Source organism: Vanellus vanellus, assembly GCF_965231255.1.
Source record: "Vanellus vanellus genome assembly, chromosome: 3".
NCBI classification, from domain to species: domain Eukaryota; kingdom Metazoa; phylum Chordata; class Aves; order Charadriiformes; family Charadriidae; genus Vanellus; species Vanellus vanellus.
This window is the reverse complement of record NC_138907.1, coordinates 104,809,907-104,829,296: the sequence shown is the minus strand read 5'-3', so window position 1 is coordinate 104,829,296 and position 19,390 is coordinate 104,809,907. Positions and strand designations below refer to the sequence as shown.

General features: G+C 36.9%; 1 protein-coding gene across 1 annotated transcript in view; it reads right to left on the bottom strand.

The window, feature by feature from the left end:
- CSMD1 (CUB and Sushi multiple domains 1) overlaps window positions 1-19,390 on the bottom strand; it is a gene marked incomplete at both ends in the record, with an annotated part of 1,228,645 nt that overhangs the window by 249,959 nt on the left and 959,296 nt on the right. Inside the window, one exon of the mRNA XM_082481062.1 lies at window positions 5,082-5,251. Within this exon, the coding sequence (XP_082337188.1) occupies window positions 5,082-5,251 (170 nt within the window). The remainder of the gene's footprint in view (window positions 1-5,081; window positions 5,252-19,390) is intronic.

Here is a 19,390-nt window from a genome sequence, read left to right as displayed (position 1 = left end):
CCTGGAAAGCATTAGTTTTGACCCTTCCTCATTCACACAGTCTTACTGATGTCAGAAACACCCTTGCAAATTATTTGTAATTCCCTATGTACTGCAATATCCAGCCTCAATATTCCCTCTTGTGCCAACAGTAAACCTGGTTGAATATATACAGCTGAAGGTGGCTTATATTTTCAAAGCAAGTAAACACTGCCAGAGTAGGAGTCCAGTCACCACAACTACACTGTCTACACAGTATTTATTGTCAGTACATCCTTGGCACACATTTAATGCAGACCTACTAACACCCTCACAAATCTTTGCGGAGAAAGCGTTAGTCCAGGAGCTGCACAGGCCAGGAACTGAGACAGTTTGAGTGAGCCTCCTTGTTTTGTAACATCGGAGGGTTTAACGTTATGGATGTCGTCAACCTGAGGAAGTTGGCCTCGGGGGCAGTGGGGACTGATCACCGCATTGTTTGGAGCATGAGAATAAATGTAGCCAGAGCATTCAGGGATGCCCCATTTCACCTAAATATTTGTGAGGAACTAAAAGGGAAGTGCTTGCTTTACCGCTGGGGTTAAGATATGCAAGCAAGAGAAGGCGGCAGTTGCTACGATTACTCACGAGGTGAAATGCTCTAGTAAAGGGGCTAATGTGTCTGCGCCTCCTGTGCCAATGCAAAAACAGACACTCACCTGAAGGAGAAGGCTACATTTTCTTAAACTCCACTTTCTCGTTCTGACAGTAAGAAGAAATTACTTACAACTAAACTTGGCAATTGTCCTTTATTGCAGAGATCTTTGTGGCACAAAATCATCCCAAAGGGAAGTGCTTTTAGAATACTGCTTTGATGGTTTGAGAAATAATTCCTGTATGGCTTCCTGACGTTGCTATTCATCTTCCTATATGTATTCCCAAATCTTTTAATTAAATCCTCATGGAAGTCTTAGCGATCCTACCTCAAAAAATAGTGATATTCACTTCATAAAACATTCGTGGTGGGTAGACCTTGGCATTATCAGGATTTTTTCTCACACTTTTTTTCCTCCTCTTTCACACACTACTGCACAACATGTTTTACCCTTTTTTACATATGCTTTCCCCAAGGTGCCCCCACGGTGGCTGTGGGGCCCAGACCTGCCCTGCGGTGGGTCGGTCGGAGCCGGCTGGAACCGGCTGTGTCCGGCCCGGGGCAGCCCGGGCCTCTCCTCACAGAGGCCGCCATGCAGCCCCCCTCCCTCCCACTAACAAAACCTGGGCACCGGCACCCAATGCAACATTAGATACATACATGTTTTCTTTAAAAAAAGAGTAAGACATTCAGGAGGGAAAATGCCCCATATTTCAGCACAAGGTTTATAAATATTCTAAGCTTTAGTGCATCCCTCGCAAGCTGCCTGCAAGGCAGTCTCGAGGCTTTCTTCTGCGCAGACACAAGATAGAAGGCTGGTGTTTATAACACATTTTGCTTATATTTAGGGTACAGATAGGAAAGAAAGCAAACTTCAGATGTCCACAGCTTTGCCAAAGCTGTGGGAAAGGTGAGCCTTTGGAGAGTGTCTTTATTTCCCAACTGCTCAGATTGTAGATCTGGACAGAGCACATGAAAATTTATTTGCGTCTCACGTGCTCAGATCTGCTTCCCACGCAAAACAGGACAGGGAAGGCAAGAGGCACAAGAGAGTAGATAGTATATATTTGCTTAACGTAGGCTATAACCAAAGCATGCAACCGCAGTTACAGAACATTTCTGAATCATTTAAGGGAATTACAGTAAAATAAAAACAAACCAAAGCAAAACAAAATAAAAAAAGTAAAATATTATGTTAGCTGAGAATAAACTCATCCTTCTTGCTGAAAAATTGATGCTGTAGTCCATAAAACTAAATCCCTTTTTCCTAACTGATTTTAAAAAGGCTGATTTCTTGAAAAATGTAAAAATAAAATGGAAAAGGAATGCAATAGTGACCTCTAATAAATTACTGACGACAACAAATGTACGAACCTGTATGAAAGAAAAGACATCACTCCACATGTGCATGAACAAAACTGACAATTAGTCCTAAAGACGGTGTAACACTGAAATATAAGAGTTTATAGAGGACTGAAGATTAAAAACAAAATAGAAGACACTATTTTGCCTCTGTACATAGTACTGCCTTGTAGTATCCATCTCTTGAGTCTTCTGCGTAGTTCTGGTCCGTGCATGTGCAGAAGAGCAGAGTGGAGCTGTGGAAAGTGCAGACATGGGCAATGATAGAGGATCAGCTGCCTTAGAAGCAGAGACTCAGTTTGATCAGGAGCAGGCTGAGCAGGGATATGACTGAAGTTTACAAAATCATGAAGGTATTAGAGAATATGAATGTAAAACTATTCATCAAATCCTGTGTTGTTAGAGCAAAGGAGTACTTAACGGAACTTGGTGTTTCATTAATCAACTAATGATGTTGATTTCAAAGAGATGAAAGAAACTACTTCTTCACACGGTACATGGTGAACTTCCAGGATTTATTGTCATAGAAGAGGTTTCTAGTAGTATCAACTAATTTAAAGGACTACCAAAATTCAAAGACAGCACGTTGGTAGCAGATGGAAGAGACAGTAAAGTAAGGTCTAACCTAACCTTACACCTGTGGATGTTGGGGAGCACAGACAGTGGCCAAGTTTGCATATTTTACCTAAATAAAACTATCACTATTATCAAAGAAGGCATACTGAGCTAGATGAACCACTTGGTTCAACTCAGCAAACTCTCTCTTATGTTTCTAAGAAAGCTGGCATTGTTTTGGAAAACAAAAATTCTTCATGCTGACTTCCCGTGCAAGGTTCCTGGAATGTTCCCTGCTTTCATCTAGCAGACTTTAAATCATCATAAAGTGTCTTTTTAGTGGTAAGCAGGCAGTCAGTATCACCTCATGATGCATGGGAAGACTGGAAAGAACATTTCTTTGAGTCTAGAAGAACATCTCCTGTAGATTAACTAAAGAAATCAGAAGCTGCATGGACAAATTCATAAAACCTGAATACTAGAGATAATTTAGCCACTAATATAAACAAAGCTAGGACACAATCCCAAACTTAACATTCACTTGTACACTCTGTTCAACCTCTGGTACATTTTCAGTCTAGATTTTGGCCTGCTCCTTTTGGCAGTCTTCCAGACAATGCCTGGGTAAGCTTTGGGGCTAGACCAAGGGCTGATTCCAATGGATATATGTACAAGGACATCCTGTCATGGGAGTGGAGAGGAAATAGACTGTTTTTATAGATGCAGATTATGGAGAAGCTATGGGGGAAGAGAGTTTAATTGTATAAATGGAATTTGTGCCGTGCCAGTTGCCTCAGAACCAGAGAAGAGGACCTGCAGTACAGACATCACCACAATTTTCCCTTTGCTTCATGTGGATACTCAGGAGTATTGTACTAACAGATCTATTAAAGAGGAAGTATATAACAGATTGCTCAGAACAGCTTGGTCTCAGGCAAATCTTTCTTATATCTCCTGGGAATATCTCTATGTATGCCTGACATTACTCATGAAATGTTCTGAGGGATAATTGAGTTTCTTGAATGTTTGTTTAGGGCTTTCTAAGATTGTTTTTTGTGTGTGTGTTCAGGTATTTTATTAAATTATTTATAAACTTGACATGTGCGAAGCTTCTGGGAGATTTATGTACCATATCCATGCAGCTCAGGGGGCAATTAAGTTCTTCCTTGTCTGCTTCATCTGTTCAGAGCAAAAATACTTTGGGGCATTTGCACTGTCAGACCATGGAAGATGGGAGTAAAGGACAATATAGATTGTATATTTTGCCGACCTGCTCAATTCTCTTTGATCTAAAAGGAAAACCATAGGCCAAGCTTGTGCAGTGTTTCATACATGGTGGCCACACAAGCATGGAGGCATTTATTATTAATGATTTTGAGGGTAAAAATGGAGAAAATGCTGATCTTTTGACTGCAACTTTCTAGTACTATTGGGGATTCTTAGTTTTGTATATTTCATTGTCTAATCCAGTCTATGCTTGCTAAAACAAACAGATATAACAACAAAGATATGAATGCCTATATTAATAAAGGCAATACTTAAAGACAAGTATTTTTTTTTTCTCCCCACCTTCATCATATCTTTAAATGCTTTGTACTGTGCAGGAAATGTATAACTTCAAATTGAATTGTCACACTTATTTACATAAGGAGTCTCTTAAGATGACAAAATGGATTAAAGTATGGCCATCAAAATTTGATCCACAACAATGTTATCTTTAAACTCCTTGTGGGAAGCATTCAGTGCAAATAAAAATAGTAAAATCAAGTTAAAAACGTAGACAGCAATTTTGAACATGTTAAGTGGGTTGCTGCGGGATCCCCAGACAGCAAGTTGCTAAATGAATTCTCAATACTTGGTGATCAATTAACTCTGAAAATTTAGAGACATAAATTTGAAAGAGTAATTTAATGTATGTGCAATACTTCACATTAATGTCATGACTTTCAGTATATACAAGAATTCAGCAGCAATTATTAAGAAAAGACAGATTATGGCCATGCTGTATAAAAGTACATTACATGTTCAATATCTGTACATATTTAGGCCAAGTTTCAAATCCTACCTATAACATAAGGAATGAAAATAATCTTCTGTAATTACAGTTTTAGTCAACATTACAATACTATATGTTAGCTAGCTTCTTTCAATTCACACAAGCAAATTAATTAATTTGCAATAAAAGTCCTGTGCAAGACAAATAAAATAAGAAAATAAAAATGTACCAAAAATGCACCAAAATGAAAACCTTTAAAAACTTTGTTAAGTAATCACCATGCCACACTTATGGAGATTACCGCAAAGAGAAAATAATACAGGCACTTTTGTATTCAAAATCCAAGTTCACATTTTAGGTTTTCATTTTAGATTTTAACCCACTATAAATGTAATTAAACCTAGTTTCTTTGAATCTAGTATAAAGAAAGCGATGCTATCCACATAGAATTTATTAATTTTGTATGAGCAAGTGAAATGAAAAAAATAAATTGGTGAGCTGTTCATGCAGTGTGAATGTTGAGCATGGTAGAAAGTGAATTTATTTGCTTTTTACCTTAACAATATCTCCCTCTCGCAGCTGAAAGCTTCTGGCTCTAAGATGGATCCCTTTTCCAGCCTCTGTTTCAATTTTATAGATACATTCATGGTTGTTGTCATAATTAGATGGAAAATTTGGAGACAGCAATGTTCCTTCATTTCCAGAGACAGTTGCTCCACATTCAGCTAAAGAAAACAGACACATTAAAAAAAAAAAAAAAAAAAAGAAAAAAAAAGAAAAGAAAAAAAAGTGAATTATCCATTTCAAGAAAACATGAGTTATTTACAGTAATATTTAGACTCTATGAAAACAGGCTACTTAGGAAAAGTATGTTTCTGTCAGTTTCCATCTGTAGCACAAACTCCTAGAAACCCTAGCAAAGTTGCTATCTCCTGCATTTCACTGGGTACATTTATTATGTGCACTTTTATGGGCTTTTATGTAATTCCCTTTACCTCCAATTTATCCCTAGATCCTTCCACCAGACTAACCTGTAACTCAGGTCAGCTGGTTTTCATAAAAATTGGATATTTTGTTGAAACATAGTTATTGTGATGACATTTCAAATAAACACAACATTGATTTCACTTACTTCCCTGTTCAGCTTTACAAATAAATATTAGATAAAGCAGACAATGAGCTGCTGAGACATAAGCATCTGGCAATAAAACGAGCTTTTGAATATTTTTTTTCCACACCAAGAATAAAAACAAAAAACTAAAAACCAAACAAACATTTATTGACATCAGTCAGGGTCAAGCAGACAGTTCCCTTCTTTATCAGGTAAAGAGTAAGTCTTTTTCACAGCCATCCGTAGTAAGAACTTATTGACACTTTCAGGAGTACATGTCTGGCATTGCTCCCCAGAAGATAATAAAGTGTAGGAATAGTGGTATGTTCCAGCCTGCGGTGTCAGTTTGAGTTCTGAATAAAGACTAATACAATTATTCCAAATGTGCAATATAAATTCCAGCACAAAAATGAAAACATGCAAAGAGAGAGAAAATAATATTGTGTACTGTTCAAACAAATATTCAAAATGCTTAAAAATTACCTGAAAACACCTTCTAAAATCCCACCTACAATTTTTTTAAAGGTGGATGAGATTGATACTTATATCTTGTTTTTCAGTCTAAAGATAAAATATACTGTGTTAAATAGAGATTTTGACCTAAACATCATTCAGACCCCATTCAGAATTTGGTAAAAACCTGTCATAACAATTCAAATAATAATAAATTAATGTACAATTGTAAAGCAACAGATATTTTTATTGAAGACGTGGTAGGTTTAAAAAAAAAAACTGTATTTTTTCTATAAATATTAAATAGAATTTTAGGGTTCATAGGACATTAAGACATTCATTTTTGGAAGTGTGCGGGGTTTACAATTTTAGGTAAAACTGAGTAAATTTAACAACCATATATGTAAAGAATAATTTTGAAAATATAGTGTAAAGATAAACCAGAAGGTGTATCAGGAAATAATTCATTTGAACCTATTCAGGGGGAAAAGTATGGTTTATATTTACAAATAAATAATCTGAAAGTTTTTTATTTACATTTCCAAGGCTTTGACAGACATAATCAAATTTATGTGCTTCTTGTGTTTGAAAAGCCTAAAACCAGTGGAATTTTCTGTATTTTAGACTTCCTCCCTTCATTAAAATTGAAGGAAAAAAGAGAGGAAGAAAGAGAAGGAGAGGGAGGGAGGGAAGGACAGAAGGAAGGGGGAAAGGAGGGAAGGAAAGGTGAAAGAGGCAAAGAAAGGAAGGAAGGAATGAGATAGTCACAGTCCTATTCAGAGCCTTATTTCTGCTCTACATTTGGGCTTTCTTTAGGCAAAGTGAAGAAGGAAATCACCAATAAGCTGGCTCAGGATCTTTGATTTAGCTCTTAAGTTAGAGTTCATTTGCTATTTTAAAGTAGAGCTTTATGTTCTCCCCTTCCTTAGCTTACTTAGGCCCTGAGCTGTATTATATTTAATAGGCAGAAGAGTGCTGGGGAATAAGAACCCCTGCCACCAAACTTCAGACAGCCAAACTCTTCCTTTGTTGGGGAGTGTGGGATGCACCAGATATTTCTAACATGTTTAAAGTCACTTTACTTTGTCTAAATGTTTCAAAGAACTGTAGCAGACTGACAAGTGAACTAGATTTTTATTCTGATACCTCTTTGGTAAAGGATCGGTCATACTACATATGGTTACATATACATATCTATAAATACATATTTCTGTGTACATGTTCATATGTAGCTACTTTTGTCTTTGATTTTTAAGAAGAAAGTGGAACTGAGTTTATAAAAAATAATTCAAAGCTATGCCAACATTAATGGCAGACATATTTAGACCCATATTACTCAATGTCTTCTTTTGTTTATGATACCAGTACTCTACGCAAACTTTCTGCAAACAAGTGTTTGCCCAAGTAAAGATCCACACAAAAATATCTGTGTTCCCTTAGGCTGCACTGGTGTCTTATTATCTACCTCCTTTAAAGACTGGAAAATACAAAAGTAAACTGCTGAAGAGAAGAAAATAAGAAAACTTTATGGAAGCAAAGTTTTTTTTTCTTACATAATGTTCATACAGTATTCTACATTTTGTTTCAGTGATTGACTATAAACCACTAAGACATATGCAGTAATAGAAAAAGTATACAATGAGCTTTCCCTAATCTGGAACTGGCCAAGTTTCCTATTCCAATAAGTCTATGTTCCAAAGTTCAAAACCATGGCAATTTAAATCTTCACATAGAAGTACTGGTGTATAAGATCAAGGATAATGAGGGTTAAAAATGAAAGTTAATATACTATTACTACCATTCTAAAGTATACTACATTCTGCAAGAAGCAGATATACGAACAATTTGTTATTTACTAAAATTCGATTATATTGAAAAATTCTTCAAACTCAAGTTTGCACTCATACACCTCCAACCCATCCTGTACAACCATATTCTGTTTTCAGTGCATACTACTGCTTCTCAAATACCTTGCAAATATTTGACGGCTATGCAGCTTCATCAGACCCCATCATTCCCTTTGTTATCACAGCAAAGGGTCGCTCATGTCCTCTGACCAGTCAGGTTTCCTAGCTCATCTCCTGTCAGTCAATAAATCACTGACACAGAGGTTTCCAAAGGAAAGCAAGCTCTTCTTTGTCAACTTCCCTCTCTCAGTAGGTAAATTACACAGAACATGTCACAGTTCAGCTTAAGGTTCTCTTGCCACTTTTTGCTAATGTTAGGATATCAAGTTAAGACCATGTTTAATTAAGTCCTCCAATTTCTTGGCCTGGAGATTTAGGAGACTTTTATTAAGAGAAATGTTGGCCCCATCCATGGAAAGATTCCTTTCTCTCCAGACCATTGGAGCTTTTGGAGATCTGATGTCCTAACGCCACATTTGTGATCAATGCCCAGATGTACAAATGACCTTATGCCCTAAGGATTTCAGACGAGTATTTTTCTATCAACTTCTGCACACTGCAATCCAGAACTCCATAAGCTTCCTACACATAATGAGGGACTAGAAACTCAAAAAAGCAGCCATGAACAGCAATAGCGACTCTGCCCTTGTCAGCAGAAAAAGCTTATGCAGTCAAAGGTATCTCTCCTCTTCAAGGCTTTAGTATTTTACTTAGCAGCATAGGAAATGTCATGGGTTTTTCTTTAAAAATATCTACAATAGCTGACTGCTGCTGCTTTTTCATAGAGTAATTAACACATGCAGCCAGAATGTGTGACACCTAAATTCAATCTGCTTTGCCTCTGAGGATTTAAACATGCACCTCCTATGACTTCTGCTTCACGTAAAGGGATTAGAAAATCAGTTAGTCACAAAGTGAGCAAATGTTGGCAAACCTCTTTAGCATAATGGGTAGGGCATTAAACAGGGGAAGAGGAACACTTCTTCAAGGAATTTCACACATTAAACAGTTGGGAAATCAAATTCTGAAATAACCCAGGAATCAGCATTCACTGTTACCGTATGAGCACCAAACTACTAGATTGGAAAAATATATTCAGGTTCACTTCCATTTTCATCGCCTCCAATTAATCTTTAATTCTTTATGCAAAATGAAACAACAGCCTTTAACCACATTGGCAAAATCATTCTGCTAGGAGGCATCAGATATGATTTAAAGTTCTTTTACAGAAACAAAGGAAATGAAGCCACATCTCTTACATTCTTGGTGAAAGATCAAGCCATGAAGTTTTGAATAAGGAAGTGATATGGCTCATCCACCTATGGTAATTGGAAAATAAAAGACTGCCAATCACCCTTGAAAGAGGTCATGCAACATTCCTTATCTAGCACATGCGCTCTATGAGTAACTACTGATTTTAGTACCTTAAGTTAAGCAGATAAATCTTATCATATGATCCTGAAAGAGCTCTTTAGTTCCTGGCTACAGAGGACTTTCTTTTACTCTTTTACGCTACTACTTTACTTCATTGCCTTCCAGATTCCGTCTGAGTTCCAGACACCTGCCCTCATCTTGGCAGAATGATCTGCCCTCGTCTTGGCAGAATGATCTGCCTCTACAGCCCAGACAGATGAAAGAGAAAAGATTTTTCATGCCACCTACATGAGAAAAAAAAAAATCTCTTATCTGCTTGTATTTTCATTTATTAAATATAATTCACTGAATATTAACCATAAGCACCCTTCCTCTGATAAAAATCAACTATATTAGCATTAGTATCTACAAGTCTTCAAATTATGCAAACATTGACAGGCACAGAATTTGCCATGAGAAATAATCTTTACTGATCTTAAAGCGATTACTGTTGATATTCTGTCTCCATATTTTGATCCACAACCTTGTCTTGGAAAAATCAGTGTGAATTTAAGTGAACGGGTATACTGTAACATACCCACTGAACATGCTCTATGTAAATAGTATTTTCAGGACTAGCTCCTCCAACTGCAGCCGTTAAAGAAAAGGAGTCTATTTCATAATGCAATACATTTCATAATGTCAGATTATGTGATGGTCTTAGACTACTATAATAGTATTAATGTAGGTACAATTTAAGAACCGCATATATCATATCTAAAAATTGCTATAAAGAACTGAAGCACTGAAATATGTATTATGATGTAATACAGATCCCTTCTTTATTTTGCTTTCCTACCTTTCCTTTGTTTCCGTAGTAATCTATTTGAGTTTTCAAGATGCAAAATAAATTGATTCAAAGTTTCCAGGTTTTGTACTATCAATATGCCCAGTGGCACCTAAATCTACTCTTTAGATTAAACAGAAAAGATCCAGTTGTCACTTTATCATAATATTTATCTCAGTTTACTCAGGTATTTTAAATATATTTTGTGGCAAACCCCAAAATATGGATAATCCAAGAGTTTTTTCAACAGAGAATATGTACAAAAGTCTGTTTTGAGCAAAAATAGTAAATAAATAAATAAATAAAACTACTAGGGAATTTTATCTGATGCAAGCAGAAGTCTGATAATTCATTAGATGTCATAAGAAATGACAAAAACTTCCATTCACAAGGATAGACGAGACTTCTCTTTCCTTTAGGAAGGGCACAGGGGGATTGATGCAACTCACAATTGTTTTGAGTCTGAAGAAGAAAGAAAGGCACACTTTTGCAGAAGTAACATGAAACTGCACCTACTGTGTTCTGACAAGATCTATAAAATTAAGCCATTATTTTCATATATAAAATGTATAATTAATTGGGATTGGACTATAAATAAGAAGCGAGGATAATTTAAATATTAAACTTTATTGAGACTGTAAAAGAATTAGATCCTAAGCACTGCAATAGCACTAAATACTCACATGTTAAAAACATCCTAGCTAATCTAGTTCCCTAATTTGAAGAAGTACTAAAGAACCATTCAGACATGAAAAAAACCATAAATATATATTTTTATTTCCCTTACAAAACATTCGATTTTAAGCATCTGTACCTTAAGAACAAGGGATACCTTTCTGATGTGCTCAGTGAACAGCTGTGGATCCTTAGCTGAGGATGAGGAACAAGGGGTAATTACTTTCTTGAAGAATACACCCTTATGTATGCAGCAAAACTGTGTTGTAACTGAGTTGTAATGCATACTAGTTTAATGTAGGTAATTTAAATACAAATGTGCTTATAGCGCTACAGATGTTTGTGCTTTTCTTTCTAAATGAAGAATAAATTCTCTAAAATCTCAGTCACAAAACTCTTTCTACGTAGTTTGGCTGTTGGTGCTTTAAAAAGTTACTGTCATCGCATCTAAATGGCTTGTTACATAGCTTAAACCAGCATGTACTAAACAAAACTTGTTCTGTAAATGTCAGCTACTTATGTGGTTCCAATTCAGGTTCTTCCCTTCTCAAATCTGCCAAACTATGGAAGTCTGCCAAACCACAGCATCCAAAAGACAAGGTCCCGTGAACTCATCTTCTTTTAAAAGAAAAAAATCTATGTGGTACTGGATCTATGTTTCAGAAGGTGGAAAGCAGATAAAAGCAGATTAATCTAATTGTCTATTACAACTTTTGAATCTTGTGTGCTTTTTAAAGTTAATTTTATTTATTATAAAATCAAAAGTATCTACCTTAGAATTCAAAAGGTATACTCTTATTGAGTATACACTGTCTATGTCCACATGAAAATAGTTTTAGAGAAGGAACTATATGATTTCTTTTCACTACAGTTTCTGAGTTGTCTGTTATAACCTTGCTGAGGACTGCAGCAGACTGGAAAATGCTACGTTATCAAACTGTTCTTTTATTCCCTTGCAGTGAGAGCAATCTGTCTGGAACAGATCCTTGACCCCATTCTTTGTTCTTCTCCTTAATAAAGTCACTTAAATTCTATTTACATAAGTAACTTTTTTTTCTTCTTCTTTCATTGTCTCATTTGAAATTGGATAAAAGGAAACTGCAGAGGGTAGATCTTTTGAAGATCATCAAACACTTCCTAAATATGAACACAAACTCTACAAAACAAACAAAATTCAGGGATTCTTGAAATGCTTTGAAATACAGTTCATGTAAAATGTAACAATACCTTTAATGGAAAAGTTTGCTTTATTATTTTTTCCATACAACTTGCTAAGAGGTTTGACAGGATTTTAAGCAGATCTCCAAAGCAGAGATCAAATAAAAGTAGTATGTTGTCAGTTTAATGGCTTCTCTGCCACAAAACACTCTACTGAGTGCAGAATATCTTTGTCGTATTTACAAAATTGTGCAGTAGTTCATAAAATATGAGAAGCTGAGCTCAGACAGTTGATAATGCTTTATGTTTCAGTTGGACAATATTGTTACCCAGTAGCATGGTCATGGAACATTAAAATAAGAGCAAGGGGAACCGTGGATAAAGCTGAAACCAAACACCGTACGCTCTGTTTTCACATAACAGCAAAAACCTAGGGTTTCTCCCCAGTCAGAGGGGCTCTCTAAAGCTGAGCCCACGAGTTCTGCAGGGCAGACACAATACGTGACTGGCCTCAAGCACAGCTTCATATACAAACTCAAATGCAGTGCAAGGAGATGAAGCTTCCTGTTTACTGGAAGTAAAGCTGAAGTGCACGTGGAGTTTCCACAGAATCTCTGTTGCACAGTGCCTTAATCTTGGTAATGTTAGCAGTCCTTCATCTCCAATTCTGCAGCCAGCCCTTCGCTTGTGAGCCTGTTACCTCTCGTCTACACACTGCCGGGCTGCTGTGGCAGCGCTTTCACTCTGGTATCGTAAGTGCTCCTGTTCTCACCTGACACTGCTGAATTCAGAACCACTGTTAATGCTGGGTTTCTCCTAAAAAGTGACTGCCGTTGATTTTTAAATCATACTGTTCTCACACCACTTCTCACTCTTTTGCCTTGTAAGTTTTAGCCTATAAATCTACACTAAGATTGCATCAATCCAAACATGGTGGCTTTTAGCCTGTAACTTCATATCAGAATAGAGACTAGCAGATAATGAGCAGATGATAGTTATTTTAACATGCAATAAATATTACACAATAATATACATGCACAAAGCTTAACTACTATTTAGTCTGCAGCACCCACACATGTTCCACTAAGTGTTAACAGTATCATAAGCTACCAATGAGGAGCTTTAGAAAGTCTGTGTGAAAAATATAACTGTACAAGGGAGACAGCAGGAAGATGATGGCTTTTTTGTCATTACTATCATCATCACTGTCACCATTACCTTTACTGGAGAGAGATTTTTCTGGGGACTCTCTCCTTCCACTTTCCAGCTGGTGCCTAAGGTGTGGCTTTCCCTTTTTTCTCTCTCGCCTTCCCTATTTTTCCTCCTCGTTTGCTTCTCTAAGACAGATTTCAAGTCAAGGTAGGTCATCAGCTATGGACCCCACTAATGAAGCATGTGTATGTAAGTCTCAGCGCTCTTCAAGCAACACATGTATGATGACGGTACGGTTAGAATACCTCACTGAAAACCTTATTGAAACATCTTGCTGAAAATAAGCCTCTTATTCCATATTTTTTTGTACCATTCCAATTCCATTCCAAAGAATAACGGAGTAGGAAAGGAAGGACTTAACAGAAGGTAAAGCCTTTTCTGAGGTTTGCTTAATTAGTTTTCAATCCATATGCTACTGACATAAAATACCACTCAGGTTCTCAAAACAAATCCTATGCTGTTAATTGGCCTCAGGGGATTATTGGCAGAATCCAAGGTGAGGGAAGTTTTTGGATTTAGGGGTTTGGGCTTTTTTTGAGATTTTTGTCTACTCTCTCTAGTATCATCTGATAAATGACCTATGAAGACAACATCCCAACATTATCTGTCTTATTGAGAGATAATTTTAGCATACTCAATCTTGAAATGTTGTGCCTTAAGAAGGCAAAAGGGTGACCCAAGACAATTGTTATTTCTTGTGACTATCGGTGATTAAAAGTTCATATCAGGTCACACATTAAGGTGATTAAGGTCTCACACAAATCACTTCTTTGCATTCTGAAAATAGTCAGGGTGCTCACTATGCAACAGCTGAAATCTGTTAGTGTTTTCTGAACATTAAAGTTTCAGTTTTGAAATAGAGACAATTAAAACCTGCAATTACTATATTGCACCATATTTTGAAGAGTTCACTAACTCGAACGAATCTTCAATTCTCTGTCAAACATTGACATAAAAATGAGGGATTAAAAAAATACCTTTCAGTTGTATTTATAAAAATGCAATGTTATAAGATAAAGAAATAGAAAATTTCTCCTATGAGGACAGGCTGAGAGACTTGGGATTGTTCAGCCTGGAGAAGAGAAGACTCCAGGGACACCTTATAGCAACTTTCCAGTATCGGAAGGGGGCCTACAAGAAAGCTGGAGAGGGACTTTTTACAACAGCATGTAGTGATAGGACAAGGGGGAATGGCTTCAAATGGGAAGAGAGGAGATTTAGATTAGATATTAGGAAAAACATTTTCACTTTGAGGGTGGTGAGGCACTGGAACAAATTGGCTAGAGAAGTTGTGGATGCCCCATCCCTGGGGCCAGGCTGGATGGGGCTTTGAGCAACATGGTCTAGTGGGAGGTGTCCCTGACCATGGCAGGGGGGTTGGAACTAGATGATCTTCAAGGTCCCTTCCAATCTAAACCAGTCTATGTTTCTATGATTCTATGAAATTGTAAAAAATCTATTAAATAACTTCATTAAATATGTTGTATGAAACAGAAAACAACCTGAAAGTTTAACAGTTTAAATGTGACAACATTTAAATATAGAGTTCCCAAATACAGTGGACACTGGATACGTACGCATCCTTATTACTGTCTGAAGATTCAGAGATTCAACTACTGATGCTATATAAGATTCCTTGCTCATGAGCAGCTCTTAAATGAGAGCTCTCTCTGCCTAAACACTAGCTAAAAATGAATACCAATTTCAGACTTAGTTTGACTTCTCAGAGGTGAAGTCAAATTCAAATTTTATGCTACAGAGAATTTAAAGAGAACAATGAATGCCAGATCTCAAGGGTCTCACAGAAATCTACAGTGCTATTCAGGTTAACAAAGTTCCCACTTATGTTTCAATCTTGATGGAAATTAACTCAATGCTACAACATGACAAAGTATATTAATTATAATTGATGATTTTGCAATGAATACTAACTAAACTATTAAAAAGAAACAACTTATTAAAGAGTGTCAGCAATTTATTGTAGCACCCTATCATTAATTATACATGTAGTATTTATTATAACAACTGAACATGATAAATTAATGTGATATTAATGTGAATACCAGTGAACAATACCTCGGTGAAGATTTTACTCAAATACTGTGTTAACGCACCATTAAAAATCAACTGCCATGTAAAATTTAATAAAGGAGCAACACCGCTTAAATATGAAATGAAAACATTAAGTAGCTGTTTCTATTCAGCTTTATCCTTTATGTTTTTCACAGCTTGCTTTAGGAACACTCCAGACAGCTGAAATGATTAATGGGGAACAGGGAAGTAATGCAGGTTAAAACCCAACCCAAAACAACCAAGTAAAAAGCACTCAGAGCCAAATTTATTGCATTAATGTGTTATGCTTGAACTCTACACAATGCTTACCATGAAAGGCTAGTTTGAACTGAATATAGTGTACACTGTATAATGTATAAATAATATTTTCATGATGCGTCCTAGGTAAAATTTAACACAGTTTCTTAAGAAGATAGTGAGCAAGGAAAACCCAGACAAGTAGATGGAATCAGCATGCAAATCAGGTAAAAGAACAGAAATTAAGTAAAGATGATCTCTGAAAGAAGAGTTGAAGAACTAATTCAAACTTTCCTTCCCATTATCATGTGACGTCAGAATGCCTAAATCCTGGATGAGGTGATGAAACTGTTTAGCTACATGTCCTTGTGAACAGGGGAAATTGCCATGTCTAATAACAAAGGCAGATCTTCAGCTGAACAGAGGCTAGGTAAAGGCCATGTACATTAGCGAAGATATTAAGAAGTTAAAAGAAAATTATTAGCAAATATTCACTTTTTTTTTTTGTCTTATAATATTACTACTGCCTCAATGTTGCAATTAATATCACAGTCAGAATATGATGGAATAAGCTCAATTTATTATTCTGTACCTACACTTGTCTTATAGCAAAGCCATACTTTCTCTGATCTAATAAACATACCTTAATTGTATTGTACACCTCAGAAATTAACAAATCTAGCAGAGTGAACAAGCAATTTCTAAAATGTCTTTTGAAAAGAGGAGGTACCTACACTTGGGCACTGTACTTTGCAATTAACTGTAAAGGTCTCTCCACTCAGGTTTCTACCCTTTGATAATCAGCAAACAGCACATCATTTGCAAGTAGGAAGGAAAGAAAGAAATGTCTCCCCTCTTTCAGAATTTCATCAGCATATCATAGTGCACCGTAAAGAATACCAAAACTAAAAGGCTCATTCCTCATCTGTCAGAGGATCACTGCAAATGGCAAAGTCATGTTTCATATAGTACTTAGGAGATGAGTTAGGTGTACATCAGATGCATGCGTTTGAAGCTGCAATCTAAACTTTGTCCTCTACCTCAGCCCCTACTTACCTGTAGTTACCTATCTCTGGAAATCTGTATACTCACCAGATACCTCGCTTTATGTCATGTTTCCGCATTTGCACAGACCCTACTCTCCGCAAGCCTGAGAAGGTGCTTGCCACTGGTATCCAAAAAAATGAGGCAGAGCAGTATCGAACTTCTCTCAATACTGACAAAGCAGTGCCAGTGTGCAGAAGGGAATACGGAATTCATGAGGCCAAGGACAGCACTCTGCATTGCAGCATGACAGTGAAACCTTTGACCTACGGCACTGAGTTGGAAGAATGTATACATTTTGGAGAGGGGGAGCATTTTCTGGATGAGAGATCTATGTCTAATGTTCACTCTGTTTATTCATTGAATTGTTACATTTAATTTAAAAAAAAAAATACTCATAGGAATGTTTCTTCTCTTCACTTATGAGTCTACCAATTCCTTTTTTGACAGTAGCACAACCTCAATACAGAGCAGTAGAAAGCTCCTGGCTAGTTTGACTTAAAGCAAACTGGAAGGTAAGAAAAGTATGATTAAAAGCATAGCACTGGTTTGCTAGAGGATGCCAAGGAAATCATAGAATCACAGAATCATAGAATGGTTTAGAGTTGGAAAGGACCTTGAAGATCATCGAGTTCCAACCCCCCTGCCATAGGCAGGTACACCTCCCACTAGACCAGGTTGCCCAAGGCCATGTCCAGCCTGGCCTTGAACACCTCCAGGGATGGGGCCTCAACAACCTCTCTGGGCAACCTGTTCCAGTGCCTTACCACCCTCAAAGTGAAAAACTTCTTCCTAATGTTCAATCTGAACCTGTCCTCTTCCAGTTGAAAGCCATTCCCCCTCGTCCTATCGCTACATGCCCTAGTAAAAAAAAGTCCTTCCCCAGCTCTGCTGTAGGCCCCCTTTAGGTACTGGAAGGCCGCAATAAGATCTCCCTGGAGCCTTCTCTTCTCCAGGCTGAACAGCCCCAACTCTCAACCTCTCCTCATAGGAGAGGTGCTCTAGCCCTCAGATGTGCCTAAGTAACAGAGTTCCAGACAAATTGGGTGGTTCCTGTTTAAAATGCTAGCGAAGACAAGAAGAGAGAAGCAGAAACATGATTTTGATGGTCTCCTTTAGGTGGATGTTAGCCTCAGAATCAGGGACTTCAACAGACTAAGGAGTTTTTCCACATCATTTCTGGAACCCAGTATTCCCCAAGCTTCTGAGACTGGCACAGTTTTGGGGATGCACAGAAGTGCATGACTGCCTAGGAGCTTTACTCTCAGATCTACACTCTAGGGGGACCAACTCACTAAAAGTTGGGTTTTATCCTCAGGAAAAAGTAGTTAACTGTGAAATGTAAATGAAACTGTAATAGAATTGTGGAAAAAGTGAGAAGAATGCTCTAGGGCAATTTTGTTCACATAGACATGAAATAAGTATAAATGTATATATACATTTGCAACTATGTAAAAGCAAGTGACATAATGGGAATAAATTATATATGTGGAAGAAATGTCAATAACCCTTCATAACCACAATTAGTAATCAAATTAATTTTTTGGTTGTTTTTTTTTTTTTCTGAAGAACATTGGAATAATAATTCAAGCCATAATAATAAAACAACGAATAATAACAGGATGACATGTCAGTGAAGGAAAGGGAAAAAAATGTTTTCTGTTTTCAAATCTCAACCAGACGAAAGATAATCAGGGGAAGCTTGTCTGTACAGTAGCTTGGGTTTTACCCACATACAAGCATAACAACACATACAAACCCAGTATTTTTAAATTATAATTAAATTATTCACAAGTAAATTTGGGAAATTAAACCTACAAGACACAGACAAACATGCTAATTACAGTAATGTGCCAGATGATAATGCTAACAATCTTGTAGGTGACAAGCTGTTTCAGAACAGTAAAAAACCAGATGCCTATATTGGTATTCTCAAACCTAAAGGTATGGGTTACTTTAGTGATGTTTTCTCTCAAGACACTGTGTATGTTTATTTTCCAGGTAGCCCTGTGCCAGGATTGCTAGGAGGGTATTTTTACCTTGAAATTGCTTAAAGGAATGTGCTCCTGATTCCATTAATTCTTTGCGTCACACAAAATTGCAAAGTAGCAGTGTGTTACGCTTACTCTCAGTTCACCTCAATCTCAATCTCTCTTCCTCTCAGTTACAGTAAATTTTGAAGAGTAAAAGAGGACACTGAATGTACATTTAGACAACATATCTCAAAGAAGAGTTACATAAATATAGCCAGCCAGGTATTTTTTCTTTCAAAAGACTGTCTATGTCCTTTATACTGTAGGTAACCGCAGAAAAGCCTAACTGTAAGATACTTGCTGGAGTGAGTCACTAGTTAAGTGAAGACTGCAGGATAGCTCTTCCAAATGCAATCACTGTGTCTAGAAAGATGGGAAACAGTTAGCATTCTTGTGCAAAAAGAGAATGAAGTGTCTCATCTGCAGATATCAACTACTAGCAAATTTGACAGGGAAGACATCATTGTTATTTGAGTGCTCTTGAAGAAGCTCTTACAGGAAATGAGATTTCTTTATGGATGACTCCACTACCTTTCTTTTAAACAATGCACTGTAGAATGTGAAATTTTCTGTGAGGAGATTGGCAGTACCAGTGTTTCTACAGTTGGTATAAAGAGGTGGAGAGAAGAGATCTTCCTGAAAAGCCCCATCATGTCAATGGAAACAGAATTCACCAGACAGCTAAGGTAAGGGCAGTTGGTTCTACATGAAAAGCACAGCTTTAAGGAGGGAGGAGGAGGGGGGAAGAGAAAAAAAAAAAA